This window comes from Ambystoma mexicanum, chromosome 3p, assembly GCF_040938575.1.
Source record: "Ambystoma mexicanum isolate Mex_15411 chromosome 3p, UKY_AmexF1_1, whole genome shotgun sequence".
NCBI lineage: Eukaryota > Metazoa > Chordata > Amphibia > Caudata > Ambystomatidae > Ambystoma > Ambystoma mexicanum.
The window spans coordinates 788,130,150-788,157,208 of record NC_090925.1 but is presented as its reverse complement, the minus strand read 5'-3'; the positions used below and the strand labels follow the sequence as shown (position 1 = coordinate 788,157,208).

The following is a 27,059-nucleotide window of genomic DNA, read 5'->3' as shown; positions in this document are numbered from 1 at the left end:
CACCCTGCTCAAAGCCATTGAGACCATAGCCCCGCTAAAAATTTGCAAAGCCAAACAACAATCCCACCTGAACTCCTGGTTCACCCCGCAGCTTAACGAGCTACGCAAAGAAAAGCGTAAGGCCGAAGCACTGTGGAAAAGTCATCCTACTACGACTAATAAAGCCTCTCTCCTAATCACCTCACTCAACTATAAGGAAGCCATCCTTCAAGCCAAGAAAGAGACGTATAACCTAGGCCTATCCCAAGCAGAATCTAACACAAAAGAACTCTTCAAAATTCTCAAAGAATTAGAATGACCATCACCTGCCCCTGACGCATGCACTAAGGACAGTACTTGGTGCAACAATATACAAAATGCGCTTCTCAACAAAATAACCACCCTGCAACGTAAAATTAATGATAAACAAAACTCTCTCCACACGCCTATCTTCAATAAAACCACGCCACGTAAAACTACCACCCAAGACTCTCCCTTACCTTTCAGCTTTATGCCACTTACCACCCTTGAGGTTGAAAAAATCATCGGCAACTTAAAACCCTCCAACTGCCAAGGGGACGTCTGCCCAGCTACTATTATTAAGGAATCGGCCCACGACCTTGCGCCCTTCATTACAACCTTTATCAACTCCTCTTTTCAATCGGGAGTAGTCCCTAACAACCTGAAGGATGCTTGGGTCATCCCTCTCCTAAAAAAAACAACCCTGGATCCTGAGATCCCAACCAACTATAGGCCCATCACGACTGTCCCATTTCTCCTGAAAATCTTAGACCGAGCAGCGTATCTACAGATACAGAACTACCTGGAAACTAACAACCTTCTAGGCTCCAGACAATCAGGTTTCAGACCTAAACACGGTACGGAGACAGCCCTTCTAAAGTTCAAAACCCAAATTGAGGACCTCAAAGACAAAGGTAAACTAGCCCTGCTACTATTACTAGACTTATCTGCGGCCTTCAACTTGGTCAACCACCAAATCCTCTGTCATCACCTAAAAACGGCAGCCCACTTTTCTGATAATGCCACTAACTGGATTAAATCATTCTTGGATAATAGACATATGAGGGTATTCTCGCCCACCTCCTCTGCTGACCCTGCGCCAGTCCCTTGCGGTGTCCCTCAAGGGTCCTGCATATCCCCCACTCTTTACAATGTTTTCACCAAACCCCTGTTCGATGTGCTTGACTATCTGGGTGTCACCTACACCAACTATGCTATCACGGGTGACTACACGGTAGACTCGAAAGCCTTAAATGACATATACCACGTCATTCAAACTTGGATGGCACAACATGAGCTCTGTCTTAATGACGACAAGACAGAGCTCCTCATCCTTGGAACACAGCAAAGACTCAACAAGCTGAACCCCAGGTTCAACGCCTTCAATATCGATGGAAACTCCATAAAAGTCTCCAAAGATACTAAAACCCTCGGAATTTACCTTGATTCTACTCTCTCCCTTCACAGACAAACTAATGCAGTAGCATCCGCCTCTGCATACACTTGCAAGCTGATCACAGCATGTCACCCTTTTCTCTCCTCTCAGAACTGCACTACCCCTGCTAGGACTTTGGTCATGTCCAAACTGGATTACTATAAGGCATTGTACCAAGGCACCAACCAATGCAACCTTGACAAACTCCAGATTGCAAAAAATAACGCCATCCGAGCTGCCCTCAACATCCCTAGATCAGCCCATATCTCTGAAACTAGGAAGAACCTTCACTGGTTGTCAGTCGCCCAAAGGATTTCACTATAATCTCTTGCCCTGATGTACAAATGCATGAATGACCAGGCTCCGAGCTATCTATCCTCCCGGTTTACCCAGTATACCCCACCTCGCTCACTTAGGCAGTCCTCTAGCCAGAGCCTACTGATCCCAAGATTCAAGCTCCAAACAGCCGGTGGGGCCAGCTTCCCAGTTCTGGCAGCCAAACTGTGGAACTCTGTACCTCTCCCTATCAGAAACTTGCCCTCCCTGAATTCCTTCAAACACAAAGCCAAACTCTGGCTAGTCTCCTCTGAAGACTAATTTGACAGTCCGTTAAGCATGCCTACGAATGTATTAGTCTGCGAATCTGTAATGTGTGCGTATGCTAATGCTCAACTTATATGTTCTATTTATATATGCTTTGTAATGTAATACCTTCATGTAACCACTGTCTAAAGATACGTGCCCGGTAGCCTTCGGGCCTGGTTTGAGCTATACAAATAAAACAAATACAAATACAAAATAAAGGGGTAATAACGGGAGAGGTAAACCCTAAGTTTGGAAAAACGCAGCCTGGGAATGGTGGAGGAAGAAGAACAAGCATGTCAGGTGCTGGTGAAGCAGGAGGACAGAGAGGAAGAGGAGGAGGGGTTATGGAGAAGGTCCCCGAGCTACAAGCTTGTGGCGAGTCACCAAGAGAGAGAGATTAGGTGGGAGAACAAGGACCCGGAGAGAGAAGGTTGTTGAAAGAATCTAGAAATAATCCTAACTCGAGAGCGATATCTTGTTTTCTTACGGCTTTGGGCCTAGGTTCCAAGCTCCAGCTCCAATTGAACGCTAGTTACAAGTTCCGCAGACAGACTCCATTTTGGACTTGCAACCAAGTAGGTCACCCACCATGCTCTAGCTACACAAAAACATTGCCAAAATACTATAAATACCAGATGGGATGGGACTGTGAAAAACCGCAAGTAGTCGCGAGAGGTATTTCTTCCTGGAGTTCTTGTTTTGACTAACCTGCCCATAACCTCCACTTTTTGTGCGTGGTATTAAGCTGCCAGAAGAGACTAGGGGCTTCATTACAAGTTTTCTGGTTGTCCAGCGGTAGACCTGCTCAAATACTGCCAAATCCAATTACCATTACCACCACTTGGTCCTGCGGAGTTACCAGACCATCACAAGCGGTGATAATTCCACATTTTTGGAGTTGTGACTATTCATGGGATCATGTCACTTCTTCCCAAGGGGGCGCCTTTGGCTGTCAGGCTAGAGAGGGGAAGCCACTACCCGATAGTCCCTCTAGGGTGTGGAAAAAAGCAGGAGGGCCTCACAGTGAGAGACTCCCCTCTATGGGCACACAGCCTCCCATTCCATGATGGAACTCCCTAAGCCTCCTGCCCTAAAAACTGTGAAACCCTTAAGATATGTCGAGGTTCAGGCTGACATTACTACTGTGTGCTATTTTGATACTCCTCCTCTTCTTTCTGTTAGAATAGACACCACCAATATGAACATTCAGGATTCGTGCTATAAAGGTACTGAGAAGAACATTCGCAGAGTCATGCAGAACGCTCATATGAAAGATACTTGGGTTGAGATGCCCAGAGGAGGCAAGAGGAGTACACAACTGAGCCTGACAACAGACTATGGCACTCTGCTGGGGAAGGACCAGCTCAAAAAGATAAAAAGCAAAGAAGGACTCGGTAAGGAGAGCAACAGGTGTGAGGACTGGTCAGCCTGGGAAATTCAAACCAGAAGAGAAGAAGAAAGGTTGAAGCAGCAACCCTTATGCTGTAAGAATGCTGGCCATACACCAGAAGAGTACTTCTATGGCCGGGTGAGAGCAAGCCGAACTGGAAGCTGGAATCTGGGAGACAGTGGCGAGTCTTTGAGGAGGTGGGCCAAGTGGTTCTACAACTACGTCGAGCTACAGGAGGGTGCTATGTTCATTCATCTTCGTTTTTTGTGGTTGCAGCATTGGTTGCCGAAATGTTTTGGCAGGAAAAAAAGTCATCACTTTTTTTTATTTTATTTGGGGGGTTTCGCCCCCAAATCTCCCCTCCCTATTATGTGTTCCCTATTCCCCACCCTACCCATTACATGCCCTTTACCTCCCTCAATCCCTTCATATTTTCTCAATGTTTTTTTCATGCAAAACATTTTGCCAAAAAATGCAGCGAAAAAGAAAAGGATGATGAATGAACGTTGGACCCTACGGGAGACCGGGTAGGTGAGTGGGGGCGTGTAAAGAAAGCCTTGGTAGTGATCTCCCTCATTTCAGTAAGCACATTGAGAAGAAGAGTTGTGAAGAAAGCCTCAGGAGTGATCTCCCTCATCACAGTAATGCGTTGCGAATAAGAATTGCGAAGCAAGCCTCGGAGCAATCTCCCTCGTCTTAGTAAATGCATTAAGAATAAGAGTTGTAAAGAAGGCCTTGGGAGTGATCTCCCTCATCTCAGTAATTGCTTTGCAATTAAGAATTGTGAAGCAAGCCTCAGGAGTGTTCCCTCATCTTAGTAAATGCATTAAGAATAAGAGTTGTAAAGAAAGCCTTTGGCATGATCTCCCTCATCCCAGTAATTACACAAAGGATAAGAACAGTTGTGAAGAACGCTTGGGAAGGAAACTCCTTCAACTCAATAACTTTTCCAACAGTAACCAAAGTGAACAGAGCGTCGGAGCAGTATCCCTCGTCTCAGTAAGTGGGGCAAGATTGTTAAAGTCAGAGATAAAGAGTGTGATACTTTCAAGACAGCCCTCAAAGAAGCCTAGAGGGAAGTAGAAGGGCTCATAAGAACTATTGTTAAAGACAGATAGAAGAACACTGAGTCACGGAGCCAGGAGAAGGGAGTCATTCTTCTAGGTTGCATGTGTTGAATCAGAAGCTAAAGGTAAAGGACTGTCAAGAGAAGGTTGGTCTTGGAGGGGGGGGCAGGATAAAGGAGTTATTCTCCTGGCATTTTCTCTTCAGGATGAAGAACTGAACTGAAATAGAAATTCTTGGACATTGCCCTAGGTCTCATCCCTCTAGAACCAGGAAAAGGGAGTCATTCTCCTGGTACTATATAGGTTGCTTTCTGTTGTTTAGTGTAGGGCTAGAGTAGAGGAGAGTTTTGAACAGAGGACGGATATTCATTTGGACTTCCACCCGGACGACGAACACTCCAGTTATTCCTTGGTCAGGTAGGGACAACCATCTAGAACTAGGAAACGGTAGGTGTTTTCTTCTTTCTTTAAATAAAACCGAAATGCCACCTCTGTCTCTGACTCCAGACTCCAGCACACCACAGAGTCCATAGGCCTACATTGGGATTGTTGGCAGATTTACCACCAGCTGATTTACCACATGGTACATCCGCCAGTGGCAAATGTGCCAAAACATAATTTAGCGGTGCAGCAAAAGTGGCAGTAACGGAGTTACCAACACTTTTTTCCCGCTCTGCCAAACTTGTAAGGAGGCCCCAGGACACGAGCCAACAAGAGCTGAAGAACTTTTGCTTTGAATACTTTTGAACTGAACTTTCCCAAGAGACACTAACCTTTGAGTTTACCCCGAGAACTGACAATATCCATGTGCACAACTCCCCTCATTTAAAATTGTTATTTTGTACACATTCTTAGCCCCAAGCGATTCATTTATTTCTCCTGTAAGATATCTGAATAATGAGGTGTTGAGACAGATCCTTTACTTCTGGCCTATTTTTGATTGTGTTATCAGACAACTCCACGAGTTAAGTTCTTCATGCTGTGCACTGTGTTCAACCTGTAAATCATAGCTCTGAAACCTGGCAGGGCTAATTCAGAGTGTCATCCTTCCGAACCCAGTAACTTGAACACCATTAAAATGGGTAATAGTTATACTTAGTGTTAACAGTGCTGTGAAACTGCAACTGCGGCATCAAGCACTATATAAGATAGTATTATCATATTTTTATTATTTTTGATGTTGGGCTTTAAGTGGGCATCATTGCCCAAACCTCACCACGAAACAGTACCTCCACATATGAACATTGTGAACATGTTTATTTACAGCAAAACTATTCTGTTTCGATGCGGCAGTTCTGTCAGAGGTGCAAGATTATTGAAAAGGCTCAGCTAAAACTGATTAAACCTGTGTCTTACACAAAGACGATGCAAATGAATATATGTCAAATGTTTCACTTTCTCTGAAGATTATGTTGCTAATTTTTGCAATGGTTAAATTCACAGTTTGTTTACTTCCTGGAGCATGTCATAGCTGGTAATTTATACTGCATTCTTTTTATTTTCTAAATACTGACATGTGTGACAAAGAGCCAGCCTCCATCTTGCTTGATCACCTGGGAGTGGAAGTGGGAGAGCAGAGTAGCGACTCCACTGGCGGTGAGTCACTAATGCTCCTGATTTGTGGCAGGCTGCTTTTGATGACGTACATTGCTGACATTTTTCCTCAAGCTAGTTTCTGGTGCTGATGGAGTGTTGCATTTCTTGTGTGTCGAAAGTAAAGCACCTGTACTGTGATTAGGGACAAATTTGCTCTGGTCTTGTTGCCCCGCTGCTTTTTGACTTGCCCAACCACCCCTCCCATGATGTGTTGCAAAGAAGAGCACCCTCCTACTTATCTGATTTACTTTCCAGTCACTCTGATTTGTTGGCGTGGGCGCGCGTCTGATAAGGCGCTATGGTAGATTTTGTTGCGTGACTACTTGAATCCTCCCATCACTTAATAATGGGTGCATGTGATTTTAACGAATTAATAAAGACCGAAAACCTTTTTAACAAAACCTTTGTAATGAAAAAAATACCGCATTTTTTAAATTTGGGTTGGGTCCCTCCTAATCCCCCCGTTTTCTTTTGTTTATAATCCCACCCCAACCTCCTCCCCACACATTTAAACCCCTTACCCTACCCCTCGTGTGTGTGTGTGTGTGTGTGTATATATATATATATATATATATATATATTATTATTATTTTTTTTTTTAAATCTGTATTTTTTCGGGGGACATTTTTAATTTGTTAAAATCGCTGCATACTATGCAGAATGTGTTCAAACCTCACTTTGCCTGACTGTTCCTGATGGAAGCAGCTGCAAGGCTGGTGCGAGTGATCAGATCTCTCCTCAGTAAATTTATGCTCATTTGCAGGCTTTCCACATGTCTCAAACACTGCCCATTCACCATATATACTGTTCTTGTCAAATAACATAAATCCCTGCATGTGGCAATATTATATATTTTTTTCTTTGCACGACAGGGCATGAGATTATTTCGTTCCTCATAAAATCGGAGGACACCTATTGCATGGATCCCGCGAGCATCAAGGAAACAGAAAGTGCCAGTCGTCCTGTAGGTGAGTAACTGGTGCTCGGGTGTCTGGAATCGGGAGTGTTACATATTTTTACGAGACTCCATGAGCACCTGTGATGATGCCAAGTCTGTGCTACTTTTCTATTCTCTAGTCACAAACTCATGTTTTTCTGTTAATTGTGTCGTTTGGAATATTCATTTAGCACAGACATAGCCTCAAAAATCGGCAGAGAGCCATAGGACCGGGAAGGCTGCAGAGGAATTAAAGTTGCGCAGGCGGTGCTGTGAGAGATTGTCTCTATGTTTACAAGAGCTAAGTGGGAAGGAGGGGGCGGGAATCCTTCTCATCGTCTGTTGCTTTGTGGCAAATTTCTAAAAAGTGCCAATGTAAAGGTGCCCCCTTGTCAGTTGTCTGTCATGGTTCCTTTACTATGTCTCCGGGATGGCATACGCTTTGGGTCGGAGAGATGAAGGGTTGTGGGCAACAGGGTGCCCAAGCTTTAAATCACAGATTTTAAATGCCAGTTTGTTGCAGTATTTAGAAATTCACTCTTGCACCAGTCAATTCTACTGGAGACCAACCCTGATGGTTGCCACCTCAATCCTATCCTTGCGCACTGGAAGCAGGGTTAGTCGCTCCCCATGCCAGTGCCAGCAGCCACAGTGCCCATGGTCCGCCTCCCTGAAACGTAATGTTATGCCCAGGGGAACTGACAGAGCCCATAGGAAGGGGGTGCAGGGAGGTTGAAGGACAGGTTAGCATCTCGGGCCTAAAAGCTGAGTGGATTTCTGAGCGCAGAAATACTATGAACTCGCACGAGTATGGAAGGAGATGTCAGGAGGGATTGGATTGGTTGGATCAAGCTTGGTTAGCCTTTTGTGTCACAGTAGGACTGCCATTGGTCTTGAACATCGCCTGATCCCGCGGCCCTCTGTAAACCGCACTAACCCTTTAAGGGCTAGTCCACGTTATGGCGCATCCTGGCCGTGTCCAGAGAATTCAACGCCAGAGCCCTGCTTGATATTGCAGTGAACAAAACCCAGGTATCAAGCCTTCAAGTGTGTCCCAGTGAAAAGTAGTGGGCCAGAAAATACCAGAATTACGAAGCGATGTTAGAGTGTGGAGGAAGCACACAGTAAAGCTAGAGTATCAGGGCCCACACTAGATCCCTCTAGTAGCTAGGGAACCTGTGCACTAGAGGAGCTTGATGCTTTTTCTGCTGTTGGTCTTTCAATTCTTGCCCAAACATCAGGTCCCCTAAAGCCCCAAAGCAGTACTTGGCCATACAGCTACAGCTACCATAAGGCCATTGAAGGCAGGAGCTATTTCAAGCAAGAATAGAGTTAACTACAGTGAATGTTCACAAGAAAATGAATGCACTCTATATCTTATTGAAATATATTTTCCTTTATTCGTGGTCTTCTGAAACTGTTAAAATATTTCTTCTGAGATGTGCATAGAAAAGCCTTCCATACGATCAACAATCTGGCGCATTCTAAGATGAAGCCACATGGCACACCCCTCTATCATGACCTACAAGGGCTCTGGGGATCAGACATGCCTGCCTGCAATACAATGTGCTACCAGGAGGAGGTAAATGAGGGGTTTATACATTTTTGACACTGCCCGGACCCGGGGGTATCACAGCGTTAGTACAGCATAAAAGTGAGAAAGCAGAAAAACACCATTACATCAAGGCAGAATCGTAATGGAGAGCCATTGTTACACATATTTGTCACAACCTCTGCTAAGGTCCCAATCTATCAGACCTCCAGTCCTCAAAAACAAATGCTTCCGAAGACCTCTGGCAAAGCCATGTGCCAGTTATTGAGCACTGTCCTCACCTGCCTTTCCAGCCTCCCACTTAATTGGCCTGTTATGCTCGCCCTGCTGTTGAGAGTGAGAATTGTTTGCGACATGTGCCATTCAAGGAGCTTGCTCCCCATCTCTCCAGGCACGTTTCCACATCAGTAACCTTTACTACTCATTGTACCTCTCATAGAGAGACTTGTTTGAGAACTGCTGGATAGGTTTTCCTTCTCAAGCATAGGTCCTCCTACTCTAAGCCCCTTTCTCCATACATGCACAGACACATGTGCACCTCCCTTGCACTTACTCCTGGCTTTTCACCAGACGGGACAGGAGCATGGGAGAGCAGCTGTGCATTGCCGCTTGGTGTGCTTTCTTTTTTGATTTGCTGTTTTCTACCTCAGGTCAGATGTCCTGCTCAGGCTCCTCATGCTGTGCAAGCTGCAGTAGGTCTCTCTCTCTCTCTCCTCTCTCTCTCTTTCTCTTTCCTTCCTTCCTTCCTTCGACAAAGTCCCCTGCCTGGTGATCTTGCAGGGGAGTCACAGGCCACCTGGGAATGACACTGGCACTTTAAGGGCTACATTTGAGATGGGGTCTCCCCCTCATTGACCACACCCCATAATAGGACAAATAAGTGGGCCCCTTAGGGGGAATCCAGGAGGAGAGGTCCTGTGGAGGCAGGACTGCCCGTACACTTGGGCTCTCCACGTGCTGCTGCAGAAAACACTCTTCACTCTGAAAAGAGGATATCAGGTAATATTATCCCCAACAATAATATCGCCATATATATGGTCGTCGGGAACGACCATAGGCAATATTATTTGTAGGGATATTTTTTGGGGTAAATGGGTGCAAGGGTGTCCCCCCACTCCCTTTAAAATTATATGGGGGTTGCAGAGATGTCCCCCGCAGGTTCCATGGGGTAATATCACCGCAAAAATATAGCGACATTCTTGTATGGCGATATTTTAGCAGGGGTATTATCACATGGAACCGAAAAGAGAAGGTCATGAGCTAGGTCAAGGAATCAGGCAGGCAGTCAACCATCCCCAAGCCCTGCCTCAAAACTAGAATCCACCCTTCAGGGACGGACCTGCCAGCCAACACCTCTACCAGCAACCTAAACAGGAAGAGGTAGTTAGGAACGCCACGATCCAGGTGTAGTTTCTGAGGCTGTCGTGATGAAGCCCCCTCCCTGACCTCAAGGGTGGATGGTGGGGTTCTCAAGGGGGATTGGTGCTGCCATAAGCCATGTGATGCTAAACCCCGGGGTAGGAGGGTGGGGGGTGATCCCCTGGCCACCCCCACAAATCCACAAATAGGAGGGAGGGGATTGTCACATGGCAGCGCCAAGGCCGACTGCCCCTGTTGAGGAAATCCCATTTTAGTGTTGTTACCCACCGGGAACATTACATTCTACAAAGCGAAATTGTCAGCAAGGAGAAAGATAGTACCAATGATTCAGCAGAAAGCATTCTGGTATTAAATGGAGCGCAGACCAAAAGGGGTCAGATCGGTCCCGGCAAACCAGCAGATTATGTGTACTTTACTTTCCTGCAGGTGTGAGAATTGCATCTAAAATGGAGGTCCAAGCTTGTGTTCACTCACATTATGCACCACAGGTGGTAGGGCCAGTACCCGAACTGAAACGGAAAGCTGGAGTATAGAGCTTGTCCTCTGGAGCCGGTAGCACCGGCGCCCCATGCGCTGCTACAGAAACCGCTCTTCAGTGTGTAAAGAGAGGGACACGAGCTAGGCCGATAAATCCTCAAAACTGGAAGCCACTAATTTGGGGGGCGAGGGGACTACCAATCAAACGCCTATGCCAACAACCTGAACAGGAAGAAGGAATTAGGAACTCCAAGATGCAGGTGTAGTTCCCCAAGCTGTGGCCCAGCAGACACTGGACACCTACCCAGGCGGTTCTATGTGAAAATAGCCACAGCAAAATGTAGTCATGTGAAAATGTAGCCAGCAAAAAGTTGTTTTAAAAATTGTAAACATTCAGTACAAGCAATGCAAAGTTTAAAAATGTTGTCAGTAATAAGGTTGCAAAAAATGTTATTCTTAAATACACAAAAGTACAAGGTTATAAACATAACAATGAGCCAAACTTCTAATAAAAGCTCCGCAATCTCCACAACTCCATTCTAACCCTTACACTAACTTTAATTACAGCCCTTATGCTATGCTGAACCGGTAATTAACACTAACCCTTCTGCATAAAAAAGCATTTTATTTGAATGTAACTCAATACAACACACCAAATAAGTAGAAAATGAACAGTGAACCGAATTCCAACCCCATCCCAGCTGACTACAAATTCCATAACCCTTGCCCTGACCCAAATCCTCCAACATCACCAGCCCTCGCCAACCTCTCTTTTCCATTCTTTAACACGTACCCACACTATTACTCTATTAGCTCTATCCTTGCCATAACCCCTACACTAACCAGACCCAAACACCACCAGCCCTCCCACAACCACCCTGGCCCTAATCCTCACACTAATTCTAAGCAAAATCTTTAACCCTTATCCTGATCCTAACACCTAACAGTAAACCAGGCAATCACAAGCCCACTAAACCCTTCTTCAATCTAACACCCAAATAGAGGTCTACAACCTTTGGCTCTCCGGATTGTTTTAACCACAACTCCCATCAGTCCAACCAATTATAGTCAATAGTGTGGAATAATGGGAGTAATTGTCGATAACAGCTCGAGAGCCACAGGTTGCAGATAGCTGCATAGCAACACTGCATTTTTGGGCACTTTTGCTTGGCTGCATTTTCACTGCAGAGGTATTTCCACCATTATTTTTTCACTGACTACATTTTGTTTGGTGTCGAACCCTCTGGGAAGTAATACAACTTCTTCCCGACCACAGAAGCTGCATGGAAGTCGACCCTCCCACCTAGGTTGGTCCAGGTTCCTGATTGTGAATAACAGGTCGCCACATGGCAGCCAGTGGGGGGAAGAGGGTTGGGGAGAGGTGTGGCTAGGTAAGAGGAGTTAGGAACACAGGAAAGAGGGTTTAGGATGGATAGGGAATGTAGGGAAACCGACATAAGTACCAAACAACCTGTACTAAAGCCTACTCATTAATGGCTGCCCAAGCCTCATCCCTTCAAAGTCGGCTCCTGGAGCCCTTGCAGACCTATGATACCCGAGTGACCTTCCTAGATCAAGAGACCCTAGTTTCAGCATCTCACCCTCCTGTCAGAGCAATCCCCCTCAGGGTGATTGGAGGCACATGGTTACATGACGAAATACAAGCACATTTTAGCACATAGAGTGGTCCCTCAAGATTCAGAAGCAAGCTGCACGAAGAACATGTGACACAAAACACCATGAAAATATTAACAGAATTAGTGGCAACAAAGGTTCTTCCACTCCGTCCTTTCCTTGAACGGTTCACACACATGTTTGGGAAATGTCTCCAATGAACACAATTCATCCTATAACTTAATCTCTTGTTCAGAAGTTTGCCAACATGTTCATAAACCTTATTTACATGCCCACATTGATAATTGTTCATGTTAGCAATTACATATTTGGTTGTTGTACTTATCTCAGGCCTGGGGAACCGTCCTCGGTATCCCCAGGCGTTTGAAGTGCCATCCGAAACAAATGGAAGAACGCCAACCCGCTGTGAACTTCTGCCGCATTGCTGAGAGTGAACGTGGCATGCGCCAGTAACCGCATGCACAGCGGAACAATCGCAGAGCTCCTAAGGGCACACCGTCGCTTCACCCACTCTCCTGCTGCCTCCGCCGCCCCTCACCTCCTGAACTGTGTACTCCAGTCAGCATCTGCTCTTAGCCTCAGCCCGTGCCTGCACAATCACCAGCACTGCCCGAGGCGGGGCTTAAGAGGTTGTGATGGCAGCCTCACCTCCATGTGCCTTGTCACATGAACACCACCCAGCCTCCAAGCATCACGGGAACTGCTATTTCCTCATACTGTACGTGCCCCTAATGTATGACACCTCCAGAACTTGTTAGCCCTCACATTGTGGCTCCCGTCATAATGAGACAGTCCAGCACCCCAATTCCCAAACAGTCCAGCATCCCAATTCCCATTCCTCACAGTTGGCAACATTTTCACTGAATATCACCCAGGCCCAGAGAACTACAATTCTCAGGCGCCTTATATCTAGTTACCTAGTCTGCAAATCTTAGTCCCCTTTCTCCAAAGAGAAGCTGGAAGGCAGCGCCATGGGCTCAGTCAGCCAGTGTTGGAGAGAGCTGAAGGAAGGAGCTGAAGTAGTTTGTGGAAGGAGACAGAACAGGAAGCGCTTGTAGGCCAGATTGCAAGACCACCCTCTTGGAGACTTGTGATAGTAATGACAGGGAGGTTAAAGTTAGACTGAAGGAGGTGGTGACAAGGCAAAGCGAGTTACCACTAGAATACAATGAGATGGAGGGTTGTCAGGATATTGGTGGTAAATATATAAAGTAGGAAAATGAATATTTGTAATTGTGGGGAGAGTAAAACATTTATTTTAGGTCTCAGGTAATAATGTCCACATACATGATGTCGCCGGGAAAAGCCATTGGCGACATTATATATGGTGACGTTATGTATGGGGACGGGTTGCGGAGATGTCCCCTGCTCCACTTGTAAAAAAAAGAAAGAAATATTTGGGGGTTTGCGGAGGTGTCCCCCGCATGCTCAATGTGATAATGTCTCCGCAAAAAACTGCAACTTCTTTGTCAGGAGATATTTTTGCGGGGACATTATTACATGGAACCGTATTTTAAAAGGTGGTTGGAGAAGAAATGCAGGAGTACAGAGAAGAAAGAGGAGAGGGTTAGGAGTATAGGTCAAGGCGATGGAGGAGTAGAGTTATAAGGAGTTAACAGTAAGAGAAACCAAGGAGGTAGAGAGAACTAAGGAGGTATTTTCAGAAGAGCAGCAGGAACATAGAGAGCAGGAAGACAAGGGCTAGGGAAGAGAGTCACAAGGAAACTGGAGGAGAGTTCAAGATGGTAGACGAGGAGAGTCACGAGGAGCTCATATGAGGAAGAGACCAAGGAGGTGGATGGGGAAGTACTACAGCTATAGTTGGTCAAGATATTGAGGAGGTTGTGGTGAAGATTGGAATTGCTAAACTGATCCAATATACGCAGAAGGGGAATGATGCTCAAAGAAGCAAAGGAAAAAAGAAACGAGGAGGAAACAGTGGTTTAGGAAAAAGTGAGCATTTGAAGAGAGAGAGAAGAATAGTTCAGGAGGGAACCGATAAGAGAAAAAGAGGAGGAGAGATTGAAGAGGTAGTTAGAGGAGATACCCAATAGGCTGATGAGGAGCCTGGTATAGAGATGGGTCAAGACGACCTACCAGAGTTGGAAGAGGAGAAGAAGGAAGAGGATATTGTTTGGAAGTTTGAGGAAGAAGAGAACACTGTTTTCAGTGGTGGAGGTTGATCAAGATCTGGAGGAGGAAGTAGCAAGAGGTGTTAGATGTTGGAAGGTGGAAAAGGAGAGGATCAGCAGGTGTATGGAGCTCGAGAGGGAGGACAAGGAGATTAGAAGGTTGAAGGAGCTAGAAACTGAGCACCTAAAAAGATTCTGGGAGAGTGGGGGAACTGAAAGAGCTGCATAGTAGAAGAAGGCTTTAGGGAAAGCCAAGTATTTAAGCAGCACCATGAGGTATAACAGGGCATGACTAGCACAAGGCAGGCAATAGAGAAAGGCGGAGGGAGCTTAGCACAGAGAGGTGAGGTAGATAGATGTGGCCAGATCGAGAAATCTTGGGAAACCCAATAGGAAGGCTAGGATGCCCAAGAGGCTGTCAAACCAGCTCCTGGTCTGCGAGAAACTGGAACACCACCTTTAAGCGGTCCATAAATAACTATTTGTTGTTTTCAAAGGTAACATTTTGGAAACCCTTTAAACCCGCACTTGGAAGGCCAATGGGGAAACCATCAGAGCTCAAATGCAGATGGCAGAGGGAGAGGGAGAGGGAGAGGGGAAGAGAGAGAGAGAGAGAGAGAGAGAAAGAAAGAAAGAAAGAAAGAAAGAGAGAGAGAGAGAGAGAGAGAGAGAGAGAGAGAGAGAGAGAGAGAGAGAGAGAGGGGGGGGGGAAGAGAGACTGAATTGAGACATGACCCCAGGAGGGGGTCAGCTTAGGAACCTTGAGACTCTATGTATTTGCCTTCCATACACCCTGTGTGTTGTTTTGGGCCTGACCTGAACATAATCCCAAAATAAACCGTTGTTATACTTCATATTTGATTCTGGCTGTCTGTTGATTTGTGGTAGCCGTATTAGCACACCCCTCAGCAGACTACTGAAGTTGTGGAAAACAAAAAGATCAGTAAAAATGTTTTATTCTCAAGGGCATCCAGGCAAAGTGATACGTTCCCTGCATCTCAATTGACCAGAAGGGGGTAATGGAGTCATTGTGTTACTGGGTAATTGAGTCATTTTGTTACAAGAATCCTCATTGAGTGTCTGCCATGGCACAACATCAGGGTTTTGCCAAGGGCGTGTGTCAGCAGCCGGCTAACTCTTGACTGAGGTGCCTGGCCTTCTTAGAGAGCAGAGTATATTCCTACCTGGGATCCACTCAAAGGCGCTACCTGCCCCGATGCTTCTTCTCCTGTGGCGCCTCTGCCACCTATGGCACCGCCACTGCCTCTGCAGGACTCACTATCGCTATTACCTCCAGAAAACCTGGCTCCCACTGTCATGGACCCTACTTTGGATTCTTCTGACCCAAACGAAAAGGCTGAGGAGAAAGAACGGCTTGCTTCCATTCAGACTTTTCATGATTGCATCATCAATGTGATGGAATTCCTGAGTCAAAAGGCACCTGCCCCAGACAAAATAAAGTTCTTAGCGACTGCCTTGGCAGGTAAGCTGGAAAGGTTGGGGACTACTCTGCAATGGGGCATGGTGGAAAATGCAAGGAACATACGGGATGCCCTGCTATGTGTTTCAGGCTACAAGAAGAAGCTGGATGGTTGCTACCAAACTACTTCGGATGATATTGATATTTTATTTCTATTGCGCTCGTACACAAGTGTTTCAGAGCGCGACAAGGCAAGGGAGGGGAACAGGGGAGAACAAAACAGCTATCTTACTAGGCCCGGTGACATTGAGAATGCGCAAGTTCATGGGAGAGGGGGAGGGGAAAAGTGCATGGAAGGGGGGAGAAATGGACAGTGCTAAGGAGAGGAGAAACAGATAAAGAACAATAAATAAATAATAAAGGCAACAAACAGTGGAAGTGCAGCCAGCAGTTTGCAAGTGCTAGGTTTAAGGCAGCAGACAGGGTAGGTCTGATAAGTGCAGGAAGAAAAAGGGGGGGGCTGTATGGGTATAGATACAGACCCCAGTGCAAGGGGAGGCCCGGAGGCAGTGTGGGAGGGTAGCAGGGTGAGCAGGTACCTGGGCCCGGAGGACAGAGGGTGTCCAGGTGTACGGTGCCAAGAGAGAACAGATCCGCAGGGGAGAGAGGGAACGAAGGCAGAAGAAAAGAGGAAGGTCTTGAGGTGCTTCTGGAACCGTAGATGGTTCTCCTCAAGTTTTAGAGTGGCAGGGAGGCTGTTCCGGAGGGAGGCCCCAGCCGAAGACAGAGATCTACCCCAGCTTGTTTCTTCGAAAAACGACTGACCCTGAGGGAGTTGGAGGTAGAGGAGCAGAGAGCTTGAGGGAGGAGGTATTTGTGGAGGGATAGCTAAAGGTATTTTGGACCCAGGCCCAAGAAAGCCTTGTGGACAATGCAGAGGGTTTTGAATTTAATCCTTGCATCCACTGGGAGCCAATGGAGTGATTTCAGAGCTGGAGAGATACGATTCCACGGCTTGAGGCCAAGGACAAGTCTCGCAGTCCTGTTCTGGATTAGTTGCAGAGGGCAGAGGGCGGAGGATTTAGAAAGAGGCTGTTACAATAGTCCAAGCTAGAGAGAACCAGAGCTTGGGATACCACGAGCTTATGGGGGAAGGAGAGGAAAGGCAGAGTACCTCCAGAGGAGCTCCATTAGGAAATTTGACTTTTTAGAGACCTCAGAGATGTGGGCGGAGAAGGAAAGGGTGGAGTCAAAGATGACCCTGAGGTTCTTAGCCTCGTAGGTGGAATGAAACGTTGTGCAGCTCTTCTTTCCATCTGCTGAGTCAGCAGCGGTGCTGGATGCAACATCACAAGTAAGTGCTTCTGTGGCTTCATCCACCTCCTATTCTTTCTCTACTCCACCAGGTTAGGAATAAAATGCATTGAATTTCGTGGGCAAAATGGTATATCAGAACAGTGTCCTCCAGCTCTGCCAAGCTAATACGGACACATTGCTCGTTGCCTGCAATCTTTCTTTATGTTGAGACACAGCCAAGGTTGCAGCTGATCTACCTTTGGATAAGGAGTCCATTCTAATTGGCATGGCTGATGCAAAACAGGTGACAACGGAGCTCTGATACTCTGCGACAGGCCATGCAGAAACTGATGTCCATGCTCCAACAACCTTTTTTTGGCTCTCCCACAAGAGAGAGACAAGTTGATCTGTATTAAAGCAGTAGGGTTAGTTCCCCCGTTCGAGACTCTGGAGGGTTTCTGCATATTTTCTTCATAGTGCCCAAGAGGGGCAGGACTGGATCTCTCAGACTTCACTCCTTCCTTCTGAAGGAGAGGTTGAATGGCACAAATCCCCTCTTCTCTTCGACGGTGGAAGAGGCTCTTTTCATGAGGTTTGCTATGACAGCTCATTGCTGTCAGTTCAGAGTGCACCCCCTTGGTATCATCTTTTCTCAGAGAGTTTTTACCAAAGTCATGGCAGCTGTCAATATTTTCTCTGCACCAGCACATCATCCACATCTTCCTGTACTTGGACGCCTGGCTCTTTCTGGCAGAGTCGATCTCCTACCTTCAACAGCCCTGGACCAATTGTTCTCTTTGGGTCGCTCATTAAATACCAAGAAATCTACTCTGACGCCTACTCAAGCTCTGTATACAGGATGCCTGCGGGACACTTGCCTGGGCAGAATCTTTCCCACGACGAACAGGATACAGGCTCTAAATGCATCTGGCAGAACAGAGATTTGAACAGTGTCCACACCAGCACTCTCCCAAAGCATGTTTGGACTCCGGGCCTCTTGCATTCTAGTAGTGCATATGTGGGAAGTTGGATGGCCTCTCGGTCGTAGTGAGGGGGCTTGTCCGCAGGGACTGGGTCAATCCGGCTACAACACATTGTGTTACCCTGAGGGCGAAAGGAGTGTATACCACAGGCTCACCACCCCCACCAAGGAACAGTATTACTACCCTATGTTGACCCTGTACACAAAGTCATTCAGAAACATACCACAATTCCAGAATTCCCTGGTGCAAAGGTCTGATACATATTTGGGCAATAATAATGAGAATCTAAAATCTGAAAAGGATCCGGAACATCCACTGATACAAGCTTGCCAGTTGGCCAGTCCAGCACAACACATGAAAGTGAGTGGAAGCAGTTTCTGGAGGAGCGGGAATAAATAAGTTCATGAACTCGCGAGGAGAGCAGCTGCAAACCCCAGGTTTAGGTGGAGTAGCTGCTAGATGTCTGGGGTTGCTTGCTGGTGACCACCAAACACCAGGGATACCCAAGCAGGCACCGGCAGGAGTGAAAGAAAACAGCAATATTGCAAGCCGCATACATAGAGATTTTGGAGAAACAGGTGAGAGAAACCTCATTATACAACACAGAGAAACCCAGTTAGATGGATTTGAAAATCGGTTGGTGGAAACACAATTCCTAGACAAGCCCAACACCCTGAAATAAATGCATAGCCAGCCCAGGAAATCCCAAAGGCTGAGGTAATTACAAGGATTCTGAAATGACTATAATAAAAGAAGGGGGAAGATTGGTGGGACGCCGGTGGGATTCACATTGGTCCCTGGATCCACAGAGAAACCAATACCTAGATAGAGGTAGTTGGCATCTTGACAACCTTGCAATAGCTATTCTGGAAGAAGGTAACCCAGAGGACCAACCCACAAGAGGGCAGCCTCAAGCTAAGCAGATAACCCAAAGGAAGCCCAAAGGAAGCCTGACAGTGTAAAAGAAAAAGCGACCCTTGGCAGAAGGGTCTTTATTGAGTGCCTGAATGGGACCCTGAATGAGGGGGGAGAGAAACCCGTGGTCTGGGAGCGACTTGAATTGAATGCTGAAAGATCCATCGTTGGGGCGATATCTGAATTGAATGCTGAGGTGCCCAAGATCTGTGAGAGACCTGAATTCAATGCAGAGAAGTCAATGGTCTGGTGAATGAAAATGTTGAAACCCACAGTCTGGGAGGGACCTCCTGTCAATGCAGAGAAACCCACGGTTTCAGCGAGGCCTTAATTGAATGATGTGACTAGCAATATCCTGTTTATGTACTGTGTGGGGTATTTTATTCTGTGCTTTTCATTTCCGGACCATCATTCAATTCTCTTGCTTACTCTAAGGCAAGCGATCTTCCAGTGTCGAGCCATATAATCAATTTAGAATCTGTTTGGAGACAAACGATATCAATATGAAGAGTCCATGTTGCAAAACAATATGAAGTAGTTGCATACAATGCATTTATAAAGGATGATGTATGGTTTATAATAAGTGAAAACAATCCGGTTGTCTTGATTTCCTGTTCTGAACTCCAGCAGTGCACAAAATAAACATACTATGGTGTCACAGAGAAATGTTTTAGAATAAAGTAATCTGAAAAGTATCAGTTTAACATGAGTGTTCCATTGGCAGCAGGAATTCTGCTCCGTGCTGGCTCAATTAGCAGGCATCATGATGTCGCTACTCAACTATAAAAATTTGTTATAGCCGATTAGTAATGTCATTTTTTAGACTAATAAACTCTGCTAGCAGTAGAGTGTCAGTAAAGGCCCGCCAGACTGAGCACAGTAGGCCTGCACGCATTGTGGACCTTGCTTTACCCTTGCAGTCTGCTTCCCATTGACACGGTTTATCCCTGTTAGCTCCCCGGGGTCTTCCGCTGGGGGTTTAATACTGTGACCACTTTTTTAAATTATTATTCTCAAAGGGAGATTGGCTCTGAGCATACTGCACAAGTCCAATCGCCTGAGGAAAAAAACAAGAAACAGTGATGTCTGTCCCTGTGTAAAATAGAAAATGGAGTAAGTCCTTTTTTCTATTTACATAGCGGGGTGAGGCTGAGATGACGTGCTACAGGAGGCTATGAGCAGGTAAGTGGGTTTGGGTGTGGAGAGGAGTGGAGGTGGTTGCAGGAAAAAGACTGGGTGTGTGTGTGTGGGCTGACATGGGGGAGGGCGACTGAAGAAAAAAGATGGCAGACGCCCAGAGGAGGTGCTCTGATGGCAGAGAGAATGCAGGCGGTCACTGTGCAATTCTGCCCGCATTCCTGGCTACTTGATTGGTCAACGCCTCTCCCCCAGGTGCTAATAAGGACGTTATTTACAGGCTTTTATGTAGCGAATTGCAGATTGCCCTGTAATTTATTCCACAGAGGTGTGACAATATACAGTCTAAATGTGGCCCTGCACAACATTTCCTCTTGCACATAGACGTCATATGTGAATCCTATTACAGACACGCCCAGCTTGACGCTTATTACAGTAACCTCAACTAAACAAGCTCAGCTATTCTAGACCAACTACTTTATTACATGTAAATCGAAAAACCCAATATACCCTGCAAAAAAGAATGTTACAGTAAGTATTTCCACCTTATACTTCAGCATATAAGTGTTTTGTTTTTTATGCACATCTATCCATAGCCCTAGTCTAGAATCAAAGATTCCCTCCATGGCATTATGTTACATGTAGAAAGCTATTAATTGGCTCTTTTTTAAAATTCAACAGGTTATCGAAGTACATACAGGCAAAAGAAAGTTGTGAAGTCTGCACAACGCCTCCAAGCAGCTGCATTCCTCAAAGCAAATTCTGGGTTAAAAAACAAGAAGTCATTTGAGAACCTCGACAAGGGACCAAACTCAAGGATCAACCTGTGGTGTGAAAATTACCAGCCACTCAAAAGAGAGACAACCTACCAATGCGATAACGAGATTGGTGATTCCGAACTAATCAATTTGAATCAGGGAAGCGGCCAAGTCTGCGTATCCCCGAAACATGCCAACGAGAGTCATTTGAGCAATTCACCCTTTCAGAATGTTCTTCCAAGCACACAACAGCATCAGCAAGCACACGCGTGTACTGAACGTGAAACGAGCGACAGTCTGAATGAGGATCTTCTCAGACACATGGGATCACATGCAGGACCAAAGCCATTTATGTGTGGTGACTGTGGGAAAAGCTTTGTTCGCAAGACCAAGCTTGCTGTGCATCAAAGGATACATACAGGCGACAAACCATATGAATGCATGTTCTGTCACAAAACATTCAGTCGGAAAGACAATCTGAATGGGCACATGAGAATACATACTGGGGAGAAACCATACAAGTGCACACACTGTGAAAAACGCTTCACTTGGAAATGCGATTTAAAAAATCACCAAAAGAAACACCAACCCTGAGTGGGCATTCAAGCGCGTGGGAAATAATGAGCAAACAGTGCAATAATATGAAAAATAGGGACCTATGCACCGGCATTGGAAGACAAGAATTATAGCTTGCTTCTCGAATGCCTTAGAGGGCAAGAGATGACAATCAACGCTTCAACAGAGCAAATCACAGAGAAAGGAGGTTGCAAACCACCAGAACCATTTACCTCACCAAGTACCTGCCCAGCGAGAAGTCCTGTACACATAGAAGCAACAGACCTTTAACCAAGGCACAAGAAATAAAACCCACAGTGAGGAACATCTGTTGTTCTATTGTTGCTTACATGTGAATGGAACGGGGTAACACATGGGACCTTAACTGCTTCAAACAGAAATGGTACATGATTTCTAATAGAATACAAACAGCCGGCATATGTGAAATACAGGACGTTTCTAAGTTTAACAATGACTACAGTGAGCGACAAACTATACTAGTGGAACTTCTGCATAACCACCAAACTGCAAATCAACAACTGAACAACCAAAATGCAAGTGCACCCACTGAACTGGATAGCTAATTACACACAGGGGCCCAGTTAAGTGTATCAGTAGGAATTGAAATTACTCAACAAAGTAAAGCGGGCTCAATATTTTACAGATTAGATCATTAACCAAGAGTAATTAGATAGATACATCGATGGAAACATATTTATTGAGCGCAAAGTTGTTACCGGACAAGCCAGTTTCAAGGTGCTCAACACATACAAAAAAAACAACAAGTTTCATAACAATTAGAGCAGACGTTAATTCACATAAAACTGATTCCGGGTACTACCAATATCCAACAGTTCACTCCATGCCCCAAGCCTAAATCAAATGATAAGGCAAAAGAAGTAGCTTAAAGACAAAGACCTGAAAATTAAATATTGAAGGCAGAAAATAGATGCATTCCAACACAAGTACGGTATGGTCATAGGGGCCTACTGGAAATATGTTGCCTGTTTTTTGTGGGGGACTTGTACAGCGATTTGGCAGATATCTAGGGGAACAGTAGAAACTGTAAACATAATTTCCAATGTTACAAAAGTCATGTTTGTCCATGAAAAGTGTGGGACAGTCATGTTTGTCAAAGTGGAACTAACCCACACTGAAAAGACATACCACAGTGAAGAAAGCCACTAGCATAAAGTAGGAAGGGATTGTCAAAAACCTAGGGAACAAATGTGGGGAAAGGCCCCTCTAGCCCATTTGATCTCCACCTTCTCTCCTAACTTCAAGTGTTATGCGGATGACACACAGCTCTCCTTTAAGCTTCCCTCCTCTGCCTCTTCATCTTCCTCTCTCATTCCTGTCTGCCTGTCTGCTATTTAGGCATGGTGCACTGCTTATGATCCCTGCCTTAATGCCAGTAAGACAGAGAACCTTCTCATTGGGACCCCTGCTCCCTCTTTCCCTCTCACACTCTGCTCGCCAACCATGGGTCCCTTCCCCTCACCCTCCTGTGAGGCAAAAAACCTTGGTGTCATCTTCAACTTCTCTCTCTCCTTCTCTCCTCACATCACAAACCTTTCCAAGAAGGCCCACTTTCAGCTGCACCTCCTGAGAGGCATTCTCCCTTTCCTCACCTTCCCCCAGAAACTCAACTTCTCCAGAGCTCTGGGCCTCTCGAGGCTGGACGACTGCAACAGCCTCTTCCTGAATCTGCCTAACTCCTCCCTTCGCCCCTTTCCACTAATCCAGAACAGGACTGCAAGACTTATCCTTGGACTCAAACCCAGGGACCGCATCTCTCCAGCCCAACAATTTCTCCACTGGCTCCCGGATGCTGCAAGGATCAAGTTGAAGACCCTCTGCATCATCCACAAGACTTTCCTGGGCCTGGGACCCTGCTACATCCAACTCTGTCTCCATAAATAACTCCCTGCTAGGGCCCTTCGGTCATCTAGCCCCAACTCTATAGATCAGATGCTTTTCTAAGCAGAGATTAGGGGGTACATCTCTCTCCTCCACAGGTTCCTCCCTCTGGAATGGCCTCCCTGCCCCTCTCAGACTTTAGCTGGATCTCCTTAAGTTCCGGAAACTTCTCAAGACCTTCCTTTTCTCTTCTTCCTTCCATCTCCCCCTCTCCTGCTAATGTCCCTATCTGCCCTTGACTGGCTGCCTGGTTCCTCCAGAGTCTTACAGGGCACCAGGCCCCCCTAGTCCAGTCTACCCCTGCACTTGGTCTACCCTGACCCCTCACCCTTCAACCTCCACTTGCCTTTCTGGGCCCCCCAACCCGCACTAACCTAGCTGGGCCTGCACCCTCCCAGCCCTTACTTCACACTTAGCTCGAGGGCCTTCCTCCCCCTGCACTCTCTGCTTTCCCCTGGCTCTGTCCACCTGGCCTACCCTGGCACTCGCTTTTCTCATGGGCCCTTCTGCCCTGACCGGCATTCCCTCTCCCACCCTCTCCTCTACCCTGCACTTCTTGTTACTGCACTTGCACGATTTGAATGTCAAAAGGCCTAGTAGGATCATGTTTGTTTTGTCCTCCATGTTCCCCCCACCCTCTTGTCTTGTTGGGAGTCGAAATACAATGTGTATAGGTGCATTGTAAATACCAAACAAATAAAAATAAACATATTGCAAAAAAACTCTGCATCTACACGCAACAAACTACAAAGTATCGCGCCAACTTGCATTTCTGTGTTATCCTTCTGATTTTAGAAGATGGGAGGGGTTGTTCGGTATTGGATCATACTTTCACTTGAAAAATGCTATGCACTTTGCTGGCACACCAAGAACACATTAATCTACAACAGTAGGTTCTATATATGCAACTCTTTTCGAGCAAAGGTGGCGACAAGGGCCTCACAGGAATCATTGGCAAGTGCAATACTACCATTAGGGATAGGGAGGTTCCATCTGTGGATTTGCCGCAAATGTATGTGGGTGGGGGCGTTAAGGTAATAAAAAAGGTAGAGAAGGCTAGGGGGTGGGGAGTGGCAGGGTACCCCCGAATAAATTTGCGGTTAGATGTCACAAAAGAATTTGATGAATTTTCCTGCGATGTAAAAAACTCAATGGAATCACATAGAACCCTACCATTAAAGGCCCTCTGAATAGCTTGCAACACCTTTCCACCAGCAGAGCATGGACAAGTTTTAGTGGAGATGGAAAGCGTGAATTAAAATCCTTCCAAAGGTAATGAAAAGAAGTAACAGCGGCAATACAATCACCATGTTGGAAACTGCGCCAAGAAAACATAATGTCAATTGCAGCGACTTACAGTGACCCCACATTGATCAACAATGTATAAACGGGTAGTTAAAAATTGAGAATTTAAATCTGTTTGAAGGTTACAAATAGTTGAAAGTACGGCAATGCATTTATTGGATGCTTGGAGCACACCGGAAAAAGAGATCTATGCAGTGTCTACCATACAGCTTTGTACGTAGCCTCGGACCTGGCTCCTGGAAGTACCAGTTCATGGGAGTGGGATTGTGCATGTAAATAAACATAGTAGTCCAGCAGATTATTTGGGATTGCATATTCTGTACTATTTCAGGATGAGTGATTCTGGTACTGCAAATTTTACAGAAGAAAATTATAAAGTGCCGATCTTCTGGAATATCCCAAATCAAGAGTTTATACGGCTGTTATGAAATGACGACAAAGCATTTAGAAGGCCTATGTTTATTGACATAACTGCTCCCAGTGCATTTAGTAAAGAAAGGAAGAATACTATGAATTGGGATTTCAGTAAGATTGGACAGCAAGGTATACACTTGTGTCAGCTATCTGAGTGCAACTTGCAGTCACTGGTTTGAATTCTGATATGAGCAAGTCATTCTTTCCTCGTCTTTCAGTGTATAAATTGAGTACAATGATATTGAGTAACAACGCCACATATCACTGTCTTAAAAGAGGTAGGGGCTTAATAAAACATGATACTATCACTATTGACTAGGGTTTTCCTTATATATCAGCAGGACTGCGGCTGCCGGCAATATCTGCTAGGATACAGTGGTGTGGTGCTGTGGGCGAGACGGATGAGATGGCCTCTGTACAAATCACTGATTGATATTTGGGAGCGCATAAGGTAGTAAGGTGTTGTGTCTTAGTGTTCCCTGCCTTGGTCCTGCATGAATGCTTGCCTGGTAGAATGTTATGTCTCTGGAATGTTGTGGTGTGAGTGCCCCTGCAAGTTCCAGGAATGTCAGTTGGAGTGAAGCAGCCTCAGAGAGGAGGCCGGTGGATGTCTCCTCTGTACCTTCCTACTTACTTACCCTTGGATTTACCTAATGAATATAGAGCGCAACCGGGCCGTTAGGCAACTGGGCGCTTAGGTTACAGTTACATGAGTATCTTACATTCCTTATGTTACAGTTACAGGCATATCTTACAATTATAAATATCTTGCATTTCTTATGTTACAGTTGCAGGCTTGTCTGTACAATTACAAGCAGGCATATTAGAATATATTTACAGTTGACAGAGGTTGAAGGGGATAAGGGGATGGTTGAAGGGGATAAGGGGATGGCATCGGGAGAGGGAAGAAGTGTCTAGGAGATCTGTCGTATGAGGAAAGGTGTCAGAAGTCGTTGGTTTGTAAACAGAGTTTGACATTAGTTTTGAACATCTGAAATGAGTGAGTGGCTCTAAGTGGATCAGGAATAGAATTCCACAGATTAGCAGCCAGTACTGGGAACCTTGTACCTCCAGTTCTTTTCAGGTTGAAATTTGGGATTCTGATACTATTTGTTTGAGCCTTTCTAAAAAGGCGGTCCGATGTCAACCTAGTAAATTTCTCATTGAGGTATGCGTTTGCTTTGTTGTTAAGACAGTTGTGTGTGATGTTCAGGGTTTTAAGTTTGATACGGTCATTGATGGACAGCCAGTTGATATTTCTTCTTTGGTCAGATATGCGGAGACCTTTGGGAATGCCTAGTGCTGTTCTAAGGGCATTATTTTGCAAGGTTTGAAGTTTGTGTGTTGTGTTTGCTGGTGCCTAGATAGAGTGTGTTGCAGTAGTCTAGTTTTGATAGGATAAGGGCTCGTGCTATGGTTATGCAACTGTCTGTAGATAGAAAAGGTTTACAGGCGTGAATTAACTTGCAGGTGTAACTAGTTGCTGAAGCTGTGGCATTAACTTGCTTGTTAAGGTTGAGCGGTCAGTCTAGGTAAAATCCTAGCGTTTTGACTTCATTGGCTACATTGATTTTGATACCATCAATGGTACTGTACATGAGTACCAGACTTTCATTTCACCTTCACTGGCGAAAAGCTGGCTTGAGGGAAGGGCCAGGAACCTGCAGCTGTCCAGAGTGAGCAGTGACTAGAAGGAAGGAAGCGTTGAGACCTAGGGGGGACAGCCACCGGCCCCCCAAAAGTGAGCTGACCCCTGTCCCAAAAATCAGTTGCCAGGCAGGAAGGGGGCAGCCGGGGTTGGGAATTGACTGTAACTGGCAGTTTGGAGTCTCAGTGAGGCCACTGTGAGGAACGTGGCCACTGAAGCAGGCTGGGAGAACATCCTGGCAGTGACTAGAGTACACCTTGAGTGTTGAGAGAAACTTGTTTTTGGTCAGTTTCCAGCAGTGCCACCTTTATACATTTTGGTCACTGGTCTGAATTTCCAGTGGGGCTATCCATGTGATTTATGGCCACTGCAGCCAGTGGGGTCATCCGTGAGATTTATGGCCAGTGGGGCCATCTGTAAAATGTATGGCCAATAGAAGGGTTGTGATCCTAGTGAGGAGCTGTCGTGGATTATTAGAAGAAATTGATGTGTGAGAGAGGAGGTTGCCGCCTGAGACACCAG

General features: G+C 45.8%; 1 protein-coding gene across 2 annotated transcripts in view; it reads left to right on the top strand.

Moving 5' to 3' along the window:
• Positions 1-25,197, top strand: part of LOC138580882 (zinc finger protein 809-like) — a 152,566-nt gene extending 127,369 nt beyond the window's left edge. For both annotated transcript variants that reach the window (XM_069651775.1, XM_069651774.1), the window contains 3 exons: positions 6,005-6,073; positions 6,946-7,041; positions 20,619-25,197. In XM_069651775.1, coding sequence (XP_069507876.1) covers positions 6,005-6,073; positions 6,946-7,041; positions 20,619-21,289 — 836 coding nt within the window. In that variant the 3' untranslated portion in view covers positions 21,290-25,197. The remainder of the gene's footprint in view (positions 1-6,004; positions 6,074-6,945; positions 7,042-20,618) is intronic.
• The last annotated feature ends 1,862 nt before the right edge of the window (positions 25,198-27,059 follow it).